Source organism: Cucurbita moschata, unplaced genomic scaffold (assembly GCF_002738365.1).
Source record: "Cucurbita moschata cultivar Rifu unplaced genomic scaffold, Cmos_1.0 Cmo_Scf00010, whole genome shotgun sequence".
In the NCBI taxonomy this organism is placed as follows: domain Eukaryota; kingdom Viridiplantae; phylum Streptophyta; class Magnoliopsida; order Cucurbitales; family Cucurbitaceae; genus Cucurbita; species Cucurbita moschata.
The window spans coordinates 429,554-447,391 of record NW_019268526.1 but is presented as its reverse complement, the minus strand read 5'-3'; the positions used below and the strand labels follow the sequence as shown (position 1 = coordinate 447,391).

General features: G+C 39.3%; 2 protein-coding genes and 1 long non-coding RNA gene across 9 annotated transcripts; 2 read left to right on the top strand and 1 right to left on the bottom strand.

Moving 5' to 3' along the window:
• Nucleotides 1-1,322: 1,322 nt before the first annotated feature.
• Nucleotides 1,323-4,913, top strand: LOC111448623 (zinc finger with UFM1-specific peptidase domain protein). Of its 7 annotated transcripts, XM_023088307.1 has the most exons (9): nucleotides 1,323-1,485; nucleotides 1,661-1,772; nucleotides 1,896-2,761; nucleotides 3,245-3,356; nucleotides 3,875-3,970; nucleotides 4,055-4,213; nucleotides 4,358-4,374; nucleotides 4,532-4,675; nucleotides 4,889-4,913. In XM_023088307.1, exons 1-6 carry the CDS (start codon nucleotides 1,424-1,426, stop codon nucleotides 4,136-4,138), a joined length of 1,332 nt encoding a protein of 443 aa, XP_022944075.1. In that variant the 5' UTR covers nucleotides 1,323-1,423; the 3' UTR covers nucleotides 4,139-4,213; nucleotides 4,358-4,374; nucleotides 4,532-4,675; nucleotides 4,889-4,913. The 7 variants fall into 7 exon arrangements, with proteins under 7 accessions (XP_022944075.1, XP_022944074.1, XP_022944076.1 ...); XM_023088306.1 differs by lacking the exon at nucleotides 4,358-4,374 and having other exon boundaries at nucleotides 4,566-4,675; XM_023088308.1 differs by lacking the exon at nucleotides 4,358-4,374.
• Nucleotides 4,289-8,016, bottom strand: LOC111448586 (ABC transporter B family member 19-like). Its single transcript, XM_023088272.1, has 6 exons — nucleotides 7,748-8,016; nucleotides 7,312-7,625; nucleotides 6,981-7,204; nucleotides 6,403-6,746; nucleotides 5,893-6,320; nucleotides 4,289-5,770 (listed from the first exon to the last, which is right to left on the bottom strand). The coding sequence occupies exons 1-6, from the start codon at nucleotides 8,014-8,016 to the stop codon at nucleotides 4,305-4,307; spliced, it is 3,045 nt and encodes a 1,014-aa protein (XP_022944040.1). The 3' UTR covers nucleotides 4,289-4,304.
• Nucleotides 8,017-8,579: 563 nt separating this feature from the next.
• Nucleotides 8,580-11,019, top strand: LOC111448624. Its single transcript, XR_002711467.1, has 2 exons — nucleotides 8,580-9,266; nucleotides 10,094-11,019. It is a non-coding gene; the product is annotated as an uncharacterized LOC111448624 (long non-coding RNA).
• The last annotated feature ends 6,819 nt before the right edge of the window (nucleotides 11,020-17,838 follow it).

Here is a 17,838-nt window from a genome sequence, read left to right as displayed (position 1 = left end):
TTGAACAAAGTACACCATAGAGTCTGCTCTAAGGCTTCCTTCTTTGAAACTCTTGAACAATCTCTTTTGATCGAGGCTCGACCCATTCTCGAAAGTTCTCAAATAAAGTACACTCTTCATTCGACACTTTGGTCACTTTGATTATACCTTCCGAGATTTCACAATTTATTTGTTCGACACTTGAAGATTCTATTGACTTGATTAAATTAGCGGTATGACTTCGATATCATGTTAAGAATCACCCATATCGATAAGAGTATTATTGAAATTTTTTAATATTCATAAATATATATAGAGAGAGAGAAAAAAAGAGATTTTAAAACAAATTAATTTAATCTTTATTCATGTGGTAAAAACTGTTTTTACGAGCCCTCTTCCTTGCGTTCTGTGTTTAGATACTGTTTTAGTGAAGTAGGGTATTACAAATTAGGGGTGTACATTTGACCCGACAACTTGACAACCTAGACCAACTCAATCCGAACTATAAGGGTTGGGTTGAGTTGGATTAGCGTTTTGGGTAGGGTTGAGTTCATTTTTCTGAACCCGAACTAAATCGGTTATGTTTCGGGTTCGTGGATAAAACTTTCGGGTTGACCTGAACCAAATAAAAATATATAAATTTTTCAACCCAACCCAACCCAACCCTCTATATCCCTAGTGTCAAACTCGGGTGTGGGTGTATTTAGAGAGGTCGAGGTACCACTCTGTCAAACATATTAATACGGAAAGATTCTTAACATAATTTATATATTTTTATTTGGCTTGGGTTAACTCGAAGATTTTATCCACGAACTCGAAACGATTCAGTTCAGGTTCAGAAAAATGAACCCAACCCTACCCGAAATGCTAATCTAACCCAACCCAACCCTTATAGTTCGGGTTGGGTTGGTTCGGATGGTCGGTTGAATGTACTCCCCTATAAATTACATATTTAGTATATTAATTTTAAAATTTATGTCTATTAAATTCACATTTTTAAAAATAATAAATTTAATCAAGAGATAGTATATACAAAATTAAAAATTTAAACCACGTTTAATAATTATTTAATTTTTTATTTTTGAAAACTGTCTTTATTTATTTTTTTTACAAATTCTTATTTATAGTTTTCGTTCTTTAAAGTAAATATTTAAATTCTTGATTAAATTCCAAAAATAAAATTGTTTCTTAATTTTCAAAATTTAACTTGGATATTGAAAATAATATTGAAATTTAGGACTGATTAATCTTTAAAAATTAATAATTAAAAGTTTAATTAAAAACGGAAATTGAAAAAAATATAAAGAAAAAAACAGTAGTCTGTTCATCAGTTTATTGATCGAGTTTCCCAATTTTAGAAATACAATCTGGCTCTCGCTCAAGAGTAATATGGTATTTCTCGAGCAAGCAGGCCATTAGATTGTGATTGTGTTCCTGTGATTCAATGGATTCATCATCCAGTTGCCCTTTCTGCGACCAAGTTGTTCCATCAAAAGAACTTCAGAGGTACAATTCCTACCGCTTCTGTTGTAATTTCGATCCATTGCTTTGTTCTTTGATTACGTAAACCGACTCTTTCGATCCTCATATCCAAATTTTGCTCACTTTTGATTCGAAAGCTTCTGTAGCTTGGGTTTTCTGAACGATTCAGGAAGGTCTCTTTATGTTGTTGCCGTTGCAGGCACGCTAATGGTCACTTTGAAGATGAAGACAATGACGATAAACAACGCCAACTTGCTAGGGACTTTGAGTTGGCCCAGCAGATGGCTCTTTCCTCTACTCCTTACGACAATGTAAGTTGTTCCAACTTTTTAGTTCCAGTTGCCTTGGTTCTGCTGTTTTAGTTGTTTGTGGTTTCTAGATGATTCATACGGCTTCATGTCAGTAATTTGGTCCCTGAATGGTTCTTTTTGTAGGCTAATCAAGAAACCATTAAGCTTGAGGGATCTTTGGATAGCAGCAAGTTAAGTTGTGAGAGGGGGGCTTTGGTGAAGGAAAAGTTGAATGTTAATGAAAAGATCTCTTCTCTGATTGGTTTACAGAATAGGAGTGGTTTTTATAAGGTGGAAGGTGGTCTGATGTCTTTATTAAGAAATTGCTTAGAATTAGAATCTAGTGACTCGACTAGTATTGTGTCAGGGTATGTTGATCACTATCAGTGTATTGAATTTGAGGATCTTGGGTGGGGCTGTGGATGGCGGAACATTCAAATGCTTTGCTCTCATTTGATAATGCAAAGACCAGAAGCTAGAAACGTTTTATTTGGTGGATCAGGAGTTGTTCCTGATATTCTATCACTTCAGAGATGGCTTGAGATTGCTTGGAAAAAAGGATTTGATGTACCTGGTGCAGAGCATTTTAATTACAAAATTTATGGCAGAAAAAATTGGATTGGAGCCACTGAATGTGCTGCCCTTTTGCGTTCCTATGGGCTTCAGGCAAGGATAGTTGATTTTGGTCCTAAAGAGTGCGAGGAACTTTATCTCTCCGTCCCTGGTTCAAGTAGTGGGGCACAAATGGTAAACTTAATTGATGCAAATAAGAGAAAAACAGCTAAGGTTAATGGGCCCATGGATAGGTTTCTTGTAAGTAGAAATGACGGTGTTCCACAAACTGGTTCTAGTGGGCATGAGAAGTCCAAATATTCTCGAAGTGTCTTGGAAAATAAGTCCACTCAGAAAGCGAAAGGTCATCAGGTTCTGGTTGATTGGGTATGGAATTACTTCTCTGATGGAAGGATATGCACGTATAGTCACCAGCACGTTAATGTTAGTGGAAAAACGTACGTCTTTAATTGGCATTTAATCTATCTTTTTGTGTTTATTTTAACATCCATTTGTCTATGTATAATGTGTTTGGCATTAGATAATTGTAGATTGTTTTGCTTGAGAGACTTTTTGGAAGGACTCTTAGGATATCATCATCTCAATGCTTCTAAATGGGGTCTTCTTTCTAAGTAATTTTGTAATTATTCCATTTTAACTCATTGGAGAGTATTTTTCTAATTCTCTTTCGTTTCTTTTGGTGGATTTCTTGTGTGCCTTCCCTTGTATTCTTTGGATATTAATAAAGCATGACACTCTGTTTGTCTTTTCATATAAAAGTACATTATGTATATATTGATTATCATGATGATGTGGAAGGTGTCACGACATGTTTCAATTTTCAAATGGTTCCATTGATTTGATCAACATAGTTTCTTTTCTGTAATACAAGAAAGAATGTCCCATCATTTTCTTTAACTTCATTAGATCTTTTCAACTAGGCCATTGTTCTTTCAGCATGATGGACATTCTAGGACCATTGTGGGGATTCAAGTTAAACAGCAGCGTAATGGAATGCAGCAATACAATCTCCTGATTTTGGACCCAGCTCATGTAATTTTCTGCCCCTGCAATTTCATTTGTGTGCCCTATCTTTGCAGCTGTCATTTTTCTTTGTTGCCCAATATTCAACTGGAAAAAAGGATATTTGTTTGTTGCTTAAACATTATTAACTCGTTACTCAGCTTAAAGGTTCATTTCCTTGCAAATACTCTTAGTTGAATAATTGGTATATTTTAGTTGGCATGCATTTTTCTCAATGTGTTTGTTCATCTTGAAGTTTGCTTAAATATCACAACACTTATTGACAGGTGGTTTGAGTATGCGTATAGCCATGTGTGTCTTGATTTCATTGTTGTTTCTCGCAGTTGTATATGGATGCTTGGAAGTTCTTTACAATGGTTTTCTTAATAAAAGTTACCGTTTCTTATATATAGATATATTCATTAAAGAAAAGGAGAAACTCTTCTTCCTCTTCCTTCTTGCACTTGGAAATTTCAGTTGATTAATTATTAGGAATTGCTTTCTTTTTTTCATGTTTCATTCTTGTGATCTCATGATGTGTTATGCAGAGTACTAAAGGCATTGAAAAGGCACTTAGAGAGAATAATGGATGGCAGAAACTAATAAAAAGAGGAACTCATACGCTGAATAAGCCACAATACCAGGTTTTCTTTACTTTATGATGAACTTATAAGTTAAAATTCCAGGTTATTGGATGGTGACTATGTACTTAATAAATCTTTTTTCAGTTGTGTTATATTGATTCTGGAATTGCTGCTGGGGCTGACTTGGAATTGCTGAAGAAAATTGATAGCCTCTTTCTGGAGCTTTAGATGAACATATTGTACCTTCTTTGTTCTCTGACACACAGGCCATTGACGTATATTTAATCTAAAAAGCTTTCATTTGTAGAACCTAGTTTTTCAATTAATTAATTATTTTAGCGGTCTTTTATATAAGGATATTAGACTTCTATCCTACCTGTATGGATTTAAGATATTAATCATCAGCGAGACTCTGTATTCTGAAGAGTTTTGAATACATTCCATCAGGAGCTGTCAACAGGGAGGTATGTGAACCTATCTCCACAATCTCACCTCTATCCATGACTACAATAACGTCTGAGTTTGTCACTGTAGAGAGCTGATGGGCAACTGTAATCTGAGTAGTTCTGAGTCCATTGTTCCCGTTTATTGACTCTAAAGCACTAACTAAAGTTCTTTCAGATTCAGCATCTAATGCACTCGTTGGTTCATCTAGGAGCAAAATTGCTGGCTTCTTCAAAAGAGTTCTAGCAATTGCTATTCTCTGCTTTTGTCCTCCTGATAGTTGGCAACCTTTTTCTCCAACAAGTGTATCATATCCATCAGGTAAGGTACTGACAAATTCATGTACTCTAGCTTCTCTTGACACCTTTAAAAGTTCAGTTTCAGCGGCCTGCTCACTCCCGTAGCAAATATTATATCTGATCGAGGAGCTAAATAGAACAGGCTCTTGTTGCACAAATCCTATCTGTGTCCTCAATATTCTCAGATTGTATTCTTTTATATCCTTCCCATCAATGAGGATCTTGCCCTCTTCAGGGTCATAGAATCTGAGCAGAAGTGCCAAAACAGAGGACTTTCCAGCACCACTTGGTCCAATAAGAGCCACCTTTGATCCTGCTTTGATTTGTAAGCTGAAGTTTGTAAGAACAACAATTTCTGGCCTTGATGGATAATTAAATTTTACACTTTGAAAATCAATTCTCCCTTCAATTTTCTCTGTTTCTGGACTTTTTGGTATTTCTGGTTCAATAAGAGTTTTTCGATCAAGCGTGTGGAATGCCGGAGTTAGTATGTCAATGGCTGAGATGACAGTTGGAATTAATGTCCACAATTCAGTGATTGAGGGCACTGTGAGGGAGAAAATCTGGTATGATCTTATGCCATCTTCAAAGGAGGCTTGTCTTTTGTGAACCAAAATTGCCGTGTACCACAAAGCAATGGCATGGGCAATGTTCCATAAGCAAAGGGAGATTCCGTGAATGATTCCATATTTGATGCTTTCTCTCTTGCTTTTTCTCTTTGGTTCTTCTAATGTCATTCTTGCTCTCTTCATTATTTGTTCTTCATGGCAGAAAGATACAATAGTTCTTATGTTGGTTGCTGACTCGGATGCTAGCGAAACTAGTTCATGATGAGCAGCAGCAGAATCTCCTGCAAATCCCTTGGCAGACTTGGCTTGTATCAGGCCACCAATAAAGTGGAAAGGCATGACAGCCCAAGCAACGAGAGCCATTCTCCAGTTGACGATCAAGCTGACAGTGGTGGCAATTAGAATGGAGGAGATGCATTGCACAATAACAGACATTCGATCAGCTATTATGGTCTTTATCATGGAGGTAGTGTTCATTATTTGTGATGTAAGTGAACCAACGTTGTTTTCAGGTCTGTCAAACCATGCTACTTCATTGCGTAGTACAGCTAAAATAATTCATCGAAAAAATTGGATTAGTCTAGGTAATATTAGAAGCTTTTTCTGACTTCATAATATCCTCCTAAAATTCCCCTTTAACCAATCAAAGAAAAGTGTTCTTAAGTTGTACCTGAATAGAGAGCTTCTCTGAAGTTTTTCATTGCCTTCTCTCCCACTACTCCGAAGAAATAGTGTTGCAAGGTGTGCGTAAAAAGTGATAGTAATCCCACCAGAGAGAAGATGAGGGAGTATAATCCAACTTTGTGCTTCGCATTTTTGTGATAGTAGGCTACCCCTATTGTTATGATAAAGAATCCAAAGATAGGCTTTGAGATGCCAGACAAAGCTGCTGCAAAAGATCCAAAAATAGTCTTCATAATCTCTATATTACTCAGGCCAAACCAGATTCTAAAGAATATTTCTTTTGGTCTCTCTTTCCCTTCTTGGCTCAAAGAATCTCTTTCGAAATTTTTTGGCTCCGGTTTTTCATCTTGATCAAGGTCACAAGATGAAGCTTGTTGATGGGTACTCCCTGGTTCTGACAATGAATTTGAGTTGCTGTCCATTAATAAACAATTCATACTAGTTAGTTATGTTTTCTTTTGAAGCAAATGGGGTTTATTTAGTACGAAGAACAAACCTTGAGTCTTGAATTGGTTTGATATTATGCATGCTGAATAGGTTACTATAGAATTTACTTGTTTCTAGCAAACTTTGGTGTGTTCCTGTCTCTGAGACTCTTCCATTTTCTATGATTGCAATCATATCTGCACCAATAATAGTCGACATTCTGTGGGCAACCAAAATGACTGTCCTCTCAACTATAGCCTTTTCGAGGGCGTCCTGAACCAACCTCTCAGATTCTGAATCTAATGCACTTGTGGCCTCGTCCAGTAAGAGAATTCGCGGGTTCTTGAGAATGGCTCTCGCGATAGCTATTCTTTGCTTTTGACCTCCTGACAGTTGAGTTCCCCCTTGTCCAGCCTGAAATTTTTGACCCACATGCTTATTATTCATTTGTTAGGCATCTTGGAAACAACCATATATTTTATAGGCGCTCCTAAATGTTTCAGTATTCTATGGTAGAATTCAATGTTTTAGTATTCTATGGTAGAATTCTCAATCACCTTGAATTATTAAAATTAGGTGAAACTTTGAATTCTGGCACGAAATGGCATTGATAGCTAAGGAAAGTTGTTTTGACTCTCATAGTCTTACCTCTGTTAAGTACTGCTTTGGAAGGTCTGATATAAAAGAGTGTGCATTCGCCATTATTGCTGCATTTTCTATCTGTTGATCATTTGCATCTAGTTTTCCCATTTTGATGTTATCCTTGATGGTTCCAGCAAAAAGTACAGGTTCCTGGGAAACTATTCCTATGTTATTCCTGAGGAATTTCAGATTCAGATCCTTGATGTTCTGATGATCTATGAAAATGTCTCCTGAAGAAAAGCCAATTCAAGATTGACATGAAGGCCAAAACTAAGAAGATGATGTAAAATAAGAGAGAGAAAGAGGATGAAGAGGCAAAGAGTTGGTGGAGGCATACCCTGGAGAGGGTCATAGAATCTAGCGACGAGAGAGATTACTGTACTCTTTCCACACCCGCTGCGACCGACTAAGGCTATGGTCTGCCCTGCTGGAATGGACAAAGAAAAGGCTTGAAGGACTAGTTTCTGAGGTCGAGACGGGTAAGCAAAGTGAACTTCTCGTATGTCGATATTTCCTTCAATATGCTCCAATATCTTGTCTTCTAAACCGTCAATTGCAGGGGGCTTCCTTTGAATGACTTGGAAAACTTCCTTCCCTGCCGCCTTTGCCTGGTTGAATATTTGCATGTCTGGTGCAGCGTAAGTCAGTGAGCTGCAACCCATAAAAGAAGAGATTTTTTCATTTGATGATATTTCACATCTTTGGTTCATTTTGGATTATATATTTTGATATGTTAACATTCTTTCTTTTGTAGTTTAGTGTTAATTACTTACATTGCTCCAAAGAGAATGCTTAGAACAGCACCTATGATGTCCCCTCCACTGGCCCTTCCCGCAGTAATGACAACGGCTCCAATCCATACAATGAGACTCCAACAGCAAAAAGTGACAGTTTGAAACATTCCTATGCCCACTCCCTTCACCAATGCTTCTTGCTTGCTCATCACAATCAGTTTCTCGCATTGCTCTGCAAACGCCTTCATGCAGCCTCTCTCTCCCACAAATGCGTACACTGCTCTGATTTGAGATATTGACTGCTCCATACATATCAGGTAACATATTTGTTCTATACATTCAAAAAATAACTTGTAATTCTGTTGGCATCTTTACCTGTTGGACCAAGGAAGTAGCTTGTGATTGGTAACCCATTTTGTGAGAGGAAATGACAGTCATCCTCTTGGTATAAGTAGCCCCAATTGCAAGAACCAATGGAGCAACCAAGAGTGTGAGCAATGACACTTCCCAACAGCTTATGATAGCAATCACAAATCCACTAATGAAAGTCGCCACACTTGATAGAAAATGCCCCAACTGTATCCATGCAATATTAGAGAAGGTTTAGTAGAAAAGAATGATAAACCGTTTCTTTTATCTCTAGCATACTTGATATCATGTTAGTCGGTCTCTAATCTAAAATTGTAAGTCGATAGATAACGATAAATTTAATCATTTGTTTCATAGTGGTGTGGGAATTTAATGCTAGAAACCACGACTCTCCACAGTGGTATGATATTGTTCACTTTGAGCATAAGCTCTTGTGGCTTTGCTTTTGGTTTTCCCAAAAGGCCTTAAAAGACCTCATACTAATGGAGATGTATTCCTTACTTATAAACTCATGAGCAACCCCTTAGTTAGCCGATGTGGGACTCCTCTCCCAACGATTCTCAACATTTAACAAATTAATTGTTTACCTTTTCTCCAATGGCATCCTGTATAATGTTCATGTGACTACTGATTCCAGTGATTATTTCGACAGTCGTGAGATCTGTGTCAAAAGCACCAATTTCCTGACTAAGCACTGATTGCATGAACGCCAATCTTAGGCGAGCCGTCTGTCTCTCACTTGCATACATCCAACACCCAATTTCTATAGAGAGAATGAAAATGTAAGTATACTTTCCATATGTGAAGTGATTGATTCAAATATTGTTGAAGGAAGAAAGGGATTTTACCAAGTATTCCTGCAGGGAAAGTGGCGATGGCCATGTACCATACAAATGGAATCACCTACCAAAACATGAAAACAAAATAAATCCTCACATAGTACCTTTCTATACAAAATAATAATATGAACACAATTGGTAAGTATACCTCATAGAGGGCATCAACCATTGCATCAAGGTCATCGATATTATTTCCAAATGCATCAAGTGCTTTGCCAAGCAACAGATACCCAATTGGCTGAGCCATGCCATGGACAACAGAACCCAATGTCCCCAAAGCCATTAAGACCCAATCCAAAGCATCAGCATAGCCAAGAAGCTTGTGGAATGGCAAAGCATCATCAATGGAGGTATCTTCTTGCCTTTTCTCTTCATGAGTCATCTTCTTTTATTTGTTGCAGCCTCTAATTTACATGCAGAGCTAGAGTTCCCTTTTTATATTATATACAGCTGCAGATTAGCTGAATTGAATCAAAAGAATGTTCATGGGATATGCTGTTTTCAAATGAAATATTAAATTAGGAAGAGAAAAGTGTAGTGAAGTGGCCTTTTCTTCTTGATTTTATATGAATGTCGTTTTGTGATGATGGATATATATATGTATATATAAAATGCTGCTGGCTTTGTGGAGTGAGTCAAGAATGTGGGTAATGAGTACTTGAAGACAAGTGAAAAACAAGTTAAATAATGACGAGAGAAGAAGCCTTACCGATAATTTATGTAGAAGTCCTTTGTACTTTATGACTCATAAAGTTATATTAAGTAGTTGGACTAGGTTTGGGTGATGATAGAACCTATAAAGTGGAGGTCTAACTATAAGTGACTTGGGGTCTCTGCATGATCCTTAATCTGCGGCTAACGCTACAAAGGCAAAACTCCGCATTTGCGCTGATGATTGGTTTCATCATCTCAACTTTGATGAAATTTAGTATTTAGGGGTTATTAGTCAAGCAGTTCTAATTCTTGGTAGGTTTTTGTTTGCTTGCCCCCATAGTCCTCAGTGCATAAGGATTTAACAGTAGTTAGTTTAAAAAAAATGAATCTTGTCGGAAATAAAGCATCAAACATCCAATGGTAAGTCTAATCGTGGTTGTTTTTTCCACTATTTTGCGTCGTCGAATTGAAAAATTTGGGAAAGAGGAACGAGAGTATCTTACGTCTTGTTTGCTGTTTTTAGATACCACTGTCATCACAAATAGAGGAGGAAGGAAATCAAACCCAAACGAGGCAAATCGTGTGGATGATCATTGAAAAAATTGATCAGAAACATAGGAGAGTTTTCGGGAAATCGGGTTGAGAAGACGAAGTCCACGGGTTGGGATTCGGTTCAGTTTTGGGTGGCCTAGTAGCCGGCAAACGTTCACCGGACCCAACCTCTACGTAACTCAGTTCATAGCCCAAGTAGTAACTAGGCGTCTAGCCTAGGATCGACGCTCGGCCCAACCTATTGGACGATATCGGTCCAGCATGCAGGCGACTCGTGACCTACGCTTCAACCCACGAATTGTGCGTTAATCGGAGTTGCGACCCACGCTGCACTGTTTGGTACCGATTCCTACATTTTCAACCCTTTCAGATGTTTTTGATCTTATTAAAGACATTTAAGGTTAGGGTAAATTATTTTGAGTTTGAAGTTGGAATTATCTGTTATTTTAGGTAAATTAAGTTTGTTAATATGTCTTAATACGATATCATGGGTCCACCTAGGATGAAACGAACTTTGAGGGATAGCATCGAGCTAGCTCTAGAAATACTTAGAGATTGTGGTTTAAGCCAACCAAGTAAGTTTCTCTATTATTGGTCTAGTTGGATGAATTGTATTATCTATAATGACGCGTGTCCCGTGACCCTTGCACATGTCATATGTATAGAAGATATGCTATGCTATGCCATGTTGTTTGTTGTTATGCTATGTTGAGTTATGTCATGTATATAAGTGTTATGTCATGTATATAAGTCAAGTTATATTGTGACTATCATGTCGCATAAAATGTTATGATTTCGATAATCTATGATCTATAAACTTCCATAGACCATGATGAAAGCTATGCTATGTATGAAAGAATTGACACGGATTATGTATGTATAATCACAGATTCATTATGTTATAGATGAATGAAGGTTTGACTTACATCATAAAGTATGTTACGATTTTAAGCTATGGGGACCAATGCATCTTTGTGTCCCATGTGCTTAAGAATACTTCCTTGTTATGATGAATATGAACGCGTACATTATGACTTACGACATTTATATGTTTGTCATGATGTGATGTGAGCCCTCTCCCTCCGTGATGTTTGGTGTCACGATCATGCTTGTTTAAGGCATGTTGCTTTCATGTTAGATAAGTCTTTACTATTATTATTGTGTTAATACGAGGGTGTATAGTCGGTCACCAAAATCATGTCTGCATCCACCAGAGCTAAAATGCCACATAATGTACTATAAAGGATATGATTAGTTGTCAATTCTTCCTACCTAGGTTATATGCTATCAAAGTCGTCGTAATTGCTTCCTCGTTTTTAGCTTATAACATTATTTTCTTTAAAATTATTTTTAACGTATTTCCTCGACCACTTTTCTAAGATATTTCTCTCATAGTGACTCAAGGCTTGAGCATACGTCGATATTGTCCACAAAGTCTGAATTTCACATGGCTGACTTGTTCGCTAAGTTAGACAAGTATCGCACAATTACTGTCTTGCTACTGCACAAGTGTGATTGTGACATCTAACACACTCGGTTAGTAAGTGCTAGCCTCGACAAGCTAGGCTAGGGGGTGCGAGCTCGTCTGGTAGGCCGATGTTCGCATGTGTGGCCCGTGTGTAAAGAAGTATTACACATCCAACCTTTATTGGACTAGAAAGCTGCCTAAGGCCATGCCATGATGTTTTTAAATGATAGGTTCCACCATGTTGCATGTATTTGTATTTTTTGACCCAGACAGTGGGATTAGTTATAGAGTATTTCTTAAAATACTCAAGTCACACGCTACTTTTATTTTTCAAGTAAAGATAAGACACCCCTATACAGATGACTATGTCACGATGAAGGTCATGGGTCAAATGTTAGGGTAGTTGCATTTTGTCTTTTTGTGTCCTTAAGTTAGCATTTGAAACGAATAGGAAAAATATATAATGACCTAACATAATCTAACTTTAACTGTTTTTCACTTGAAAAATATATGTTATTTATTTTCCACTTTACTGTTTTTCTTTTTGTTGTTTTAAGGTTTTACTTGCTAGCACATCTGGTGTCTTGCTATGATATCATTAGTAATAGCCCAAGCTCACCACTCGTAAATATTGTCCTCTTTAGGCTTTTCCTCAAAGATTTAGAACATGTTTACTAGGGAGAGGTTTCTGTACTTTTATAAAAAATGTTTTGTTCCTCTATCTAACCAATGTGAGATCTTACAGAGGGTATACCCGCCTCCTCTTCAGATGTGTCCTCGACAACTTGGTAGTTGTTTGGTCTTTGCTTTTAGGGTGGAAGGGCTTGGTCGCAATCTTAGCTTATCGACGGGTCTTGCATTAGATACATACAACATTATTATTTTTTTTTTTTTTTTTAATTATTATCTAGATAAATTAGTCTAATCATATTTATCTAAGTTCTCAATATACAATTTTAAAATCTTTTTAATAGGTTAGATTGATTTTAAAGTGAAGGGTAAGTTTTAAACTATTTAAAGACTATGATGTGTAACGGTTTGAATTTAAGGGAAAAAAAAAAAAAAAAAATTCAAACCTTCCTGCCAGTAACTAACAACCCACAACCTTTTAAAACTTCATTACATGGTTGGTAGGGAGGGGGAGGGGGAGTATAAGAAGTAACCCCGATCTTTTTTAGGACTTCAACTGGGCCTTCATATTTTTGAACTAGTTTTTGGTCTTTTCGACTGCGGAATCTAATCTGCTCGGGCCTCAACTTGATGAGGACGTGGTTTCCTGCTCGAAATTGGAGGGGGCGACACTTCTTTTCTTCATATGTTTGGAAGCTTTCTTCCAATACGCCCGGACTATATCTGTTGTCTGCTTTTATTCTCTGGTGAATTTTTGAGCTTGAGGGTTTTTTCCTGCATAACGATCAATAATATGGGGTAAGGTCGGTTATCGTTCACTTACAATTTTGAAGGAGTTTTTTTCTGTAGACGAACTCGTTTGACAATTGAAACAGAATTAAGCGACATCTAGTAGTTGTATCCAGTTCTTCTGACGAGCGTCGACGAAGTGACGTAAGTATTCTTCGAGCAAGCAGTTGAATCGTTCTGTCTGTCCATCGGTTTGGGGATGGTAGCTCGAGGAGATGTCTAAAGTCGTTCCCAAGAAGACGATTAACTCAGTCCAGAATGTGCCAATGAATCTACCATCCCTATCATTGATGATGCTCGACGGAATGCCCCATAACTTCACAATGTGTGTGAAAAATAGTTAGGCTGTTAGTTCGGTCGAGCATAATTTGGGGTGGGAACGAACGTTGCGTACTTCAAGAATCGGTCTATGATAACCAAGATGACTTCATACTCCTCGACTTTTGGGAAGTGTGTTATGAAGTCCAGAGACACTTTTCCAAGGCCTTGTTGGCACCGGTAGAGGTTCCAAGAGTCCCGAGACTTTGCCTTTCTCGACTTTGTCCTGTTGGCAGATGAGGCACGTCTTGGTGTACTACATTATGTCATCTCGCATATTTGACAAGAAATACCCTTTTTTGATTAAGGCATAAGTTCGTTGCCGCCCAGGGTGTCTGGCCCATAAAGTATCACGGCATTCTTGAATGAGTTTCTTCCTTAGTTCTTGTGTTCTTGAGACGTATAATATGTTTCCCTTTGTCATTAAAAGGTCTCCCTTGACCCAAAACTGTCGTGTCTTCCCAACTTTGGCTAGTTCAACGACGGCTTTGGCCGACAGGTCTCTATGTAAATGTTCTTTGATGATGTCGCGCATCGATCCATCAATCTTACTTGAGTGAATATGGGCTAACATGCACAGAGCAGCATGTTCGCCCTTCCTGACTCAGCGTGTCGGCTGCTTGGTTACTCCTTCCTGTCTTGTGTTCAAATTTGAAGTTGAATTCAGCCAACGACTATTGCCACCAAGCTTGTTTTGCCATCAACTTCGGTTGATCGAAGAAGTGACAAATGGCGCTGTTATCCGTCTTCACCACAAATTGTGATCCCAGGAGGTATTGTCTCCAGACTCGTAGGCAATGGACCACAACTAACATTTCTTTTTCAGAGACAGTGTACCTCCTTTCTGCATCATTGAGCTTTCGACTTTCACAAGCGATGAGGTGACCTTCTTGGATAAGGACACTGCCTAGGGCAAAGTCAGAAGCATCTGTCTCTATTTAATGGCTTAGGAACATCCACCAATCCGAGGGCAAGACCCTTCGTCATGGTTGCCTTCAGATCTTCGAAAGCCATTTGATTGACATTCATTTGACTATGATCAAGGGTGGTCTTTCTTCAGAAGTTCTGTTAATGGGGCGGCTCATCGTGAAAACCCTTCGACGAACTGCCTATAATAATTTGTCAATCCCAGGAAGGATTGTACATCGGATACGGAAGTAGGAATTTTTCACTCTTGGATAGCTTTTATCTTGTCACTATCCATACTGATCTGTCCACAACTGATGACATGTCCAAGGAAGTTGATGCATGTTTGTGCGAAGACACATTTTTCTTTCTTGACATACAACTGATTGTGCCGCAGCTTGTCCAACACTAGCTTCAGGTGCATCTTGTGTTCCTCTAGGGTTGTGCTGTAGACAACTATGTCGTCGAGGTATACCACGACGAACTAATCCAGATATTCGTGGAAAACCTGGTTCATTAACGTGCAAAACGTAGCTGAGGTATTTGTCAGGCCAAAGGGCCATTACCTGGAACTCAAAAGCCTCGTATCTTGTTACGCACGTCGTCTTGGGCTCGTCCCCTTCAACAATACGTACTTGGTAGTACCTTGATTGTAAGTCCATCTTCGTGAAGTATTTGGCCCCGTGAAGCTGATCAAACAAGTCGGATACTATCGGCAGCGGGTATTTGTTGCGTACAGTCACCTTGTTTAAGGCTCTATAATGTATGTATAGACGCAACGTCCCATCCTTCTTTTTCTGAAACAGTACGAGGGCTCCATAAGGTGCCTTTGCAGGGCGAATGAATCCTGCCGCCAATAACTCATCTAGTTGTTTCCTCAATTCGGTTAGTTTAGAGGAAGCCATCCGATATGCGTTCTTTGTTGGGGGTTTAACCCTGGGGAGGAGTTCAATTTCGTGATTGATGCCTCGATGAGGTGGTAATGTTTGTGGTAAGTTCTCTGGCATTATGTCGGCATAACTGTCTAGTACATTCTTGGTTTCGCTCGAAATAGTTTCCTCAGTGGTCACTTCTTCCATCAGGGGTATAGCCATAAATGTGGGTTCCTCTCATGCGAGTCCTTTTTTCAATTGTATGGCAGAGATCATTCTAAGATTACCTGGTTGTTTGATGCTTGCAGGTATTACTGTGGGGTTGTGGTCGGTAATCACTGTTGGATGATGGAAGTCCCACATCGACTAATTTAGGGTGTGATCATGGGTTTATAAGTGAGGAATACTAACTCCATTGGCTGAGGCCTTTTGGGGAAGCCCAAAGCAAAGCCATGAGAGCTTATGCTCAAAGTGGACAATATCATATCATTGTGGAGAGTAGTGTTCGTCTAACATGGTATCAGAGCCATGCCCTAAACTTAGTCGTGCCAATAGATTGGTAAATCCTCAAATATCGAACAAAGAACTCTTAAAGAAAAGGAGCTAAGCCCCTCCTCGAAGGCCGTCAAAAATGACTAAGACTCCAAAGGAGTCGAGCCTCGATTAAGGGGAGGCGCACTTTGTTCGAGGGGAGGTGTTGGATGATGGAAGTCCCACATCGACTAATTTAGGGTGTGATCATGGGTTTATAAGTGAGGAATACTAACTCCATTGGCTGAGGCCTTTTGGGGAAGCCCAAAGCAAAGCCATGAGAGCTTATGCTCAAAGTGGACAATATCATATCATTGTGGAGAGTAGTGTTCGTCTAACAATCACAAGCATTTTGCTAGTGGCATTGGGATAACTTTGTGTTCTAGGAGGAAGTCCATCCCAAGTACCACGCCGAAGTCGTCCATACGAACCACGACAAGGTCCATTTCTCCTGACCAGTCCCCTAATTTCAAGGGGACTCTTTTGAAGACTCCCACAATAGGTAAGGCCTTTGAGTTGACAGCTTCCATTTTTTTAGGCCCTTTTCTATGGTGAGTCCCAATCTTCGGGCTTCTTGGTCGGCGATGAAGTTGTGGGCCGCACCTGAGTCTATCAAGGTGCTCTTGCTCGGTTGTGAGTTTATTGTTGCATCTATGAACATAAGCCCTTTCTCTATTATCTCCTTTGGTTCGACCTTCCGTTGGAGGGCTGACAAGAATTTAAGCGCACCCATTGGGGGTTGTCTTGATCTTTCCTCTTGTCTTGCGTAGTCTCGACTTCTGTGTCGTTACTCTCTTGAATGGACACTTGGTAGTGCACTGAGAGAGGCCCGGTGAGGATAGTAGGACAGTTTGTGGGGGCCTTTACACAACAGGCATTGTAAAGGTGCAGTCGGGTAGTTCTTTTATGGGTAAGGTCCTCGAGATGTCCCCGCTTGGTTATTCTGAAGAGGTCTATCTGCCCATTCATTTGGTCTGTCGTTACTTCTATTTGGCCTATTGGAGCCTTCGTTTCGATGTCCCAACGACTTATATGCTTTGCCCCTAGTGTTTGGGGTTTGTGTTATTTTTCTTTGGAAACTCGCTTCGCTTCCAAAGTCTAGGAGTCTTTCGGCACTGGCGACTGCGGTGGCTAGGTCTTGAACCTTTTTCTCGTATATTTTTGTTTTGGCCCACGGTTGCAACCCATTTATGAAAAGGAATACCTTGTCTTTCTCTGACGTGCCCCTGATATCCAGCATCAGGGTCGAGAACTGTCTGACATATTCCATTATGCTTTCAGTTTGTTTTAGTGTTTCTCTTGCTATGTATTCTACGTTTTCGGGGAAGAATTGGTCCCTCAACTTTCTCTTGAGGTCTTCCCACGAGTCGATGGTGCATAATTCATTTTCAATGTCTTGCACCTTCGAACGCCACCAAAACTTTGCATCGTCCATGAGATGCATTGTGGCTACTGCAACTTTTATGTCGTTGGTACAGGCTGATGTGATTTTGAAGTACTGTTCGATATCAAAAATAAAGTTCTCCAACTCTTTGGCGTCCCGATTCCCTTTGAAGGGTCTGGGGTCTATGAACTTCAGTTTGTCGGATCCTGTATGAGTTTGTCCTGCCATGACATTCTCCACGGCTTTCATGGTCACCCCAATTTGGGTGTTCATCTCGGCCATCTTTTATTGGATGACATCGATCGTTGTACTAAATTCGTCAGCTAATCCATTAAACAACTTCATCATGGAATTTTGTAGCTCGTCGAACTCTTCGCCACGTCCCTCCTTGTGCGCGACAGAGCTATCAGGGCTACCAGCAGATCTTGAGTTGCTTGTAGGAACAACTCTTTCTTCGAGCGAGTCCACTCGAAATATTAGTTCTTTGATGGCAACCCATCCAGGCGGTTGCCCATTGGGTCGATTTCTCCGACTTTTTCATTCAATTTCATCACTCGTGCTTCCAGGGAGCAGACGGTGTCAGGGACTTCCTTGAGGAACAACATTTCCTCCTCTATTAGAGTAAGCCGGTCAGCTTGTGATTTGGGTGTTGACTTTGTCGTCGACATGGTTTCGGTCTTTACTATGTCACGGAGCTAACAAAGCTCTGATACCAATTGTCACAATCGCACTTTGATGGTAGCGGATTTGCGATTGTGCGACACTCACTTCTAAGCAACAAGTGAGTTAAGCCTATTCGTTCTCGCATCGCCTACGAC

Excerpts from the sequence above, each read along its gene's own strand:
- LOC111448623 (XM_023088306.1), top strand. The coding sequence starts at position 1,424 with ATGGATTCATCATCCAGTTGCCCTTTCTGCGACCAAGTTGTTCCATCA. Across the intron at positions 1,486-1,660 it reads CCATCAAAAGAACTTCAGAG|GCACGCTAATGGTCACTTTG; the intron begins GTACAATTCCTA and ends TTGCCGTTGCAG. Across the intron at positions 1,773-1,895 it reads CCTCTACTCCTTACGACAAT|GCTAATCAAGAAACCATTAA; the intron begins GTAAGTTGTTCC and ends TTCTTTTTGTAG.
- LOC111448586 (XM_023088272.1), bottom strand. The coding sequence starts at position 8,016 with ATGGAGCAGTCAATATCTCAAATCAGAGCAGTGTACGCATTTGTGGGA. Across the intron at positions 7,205-7,311 it reads ATTCTATGACCCTCTCCAGG|GAGACATTTTCATAGATCAT; the intron begins GTATGCCTCCAC and ends GCTTTTCTTCAG. Across the intron at positions 6,321-6,402 it reads AAACCAATTCAAGACTCAAG|CAACTCAAATTCATTGTCAG; the intron begins GTTTGTTCTTCG and ends ATTAATGGACAG.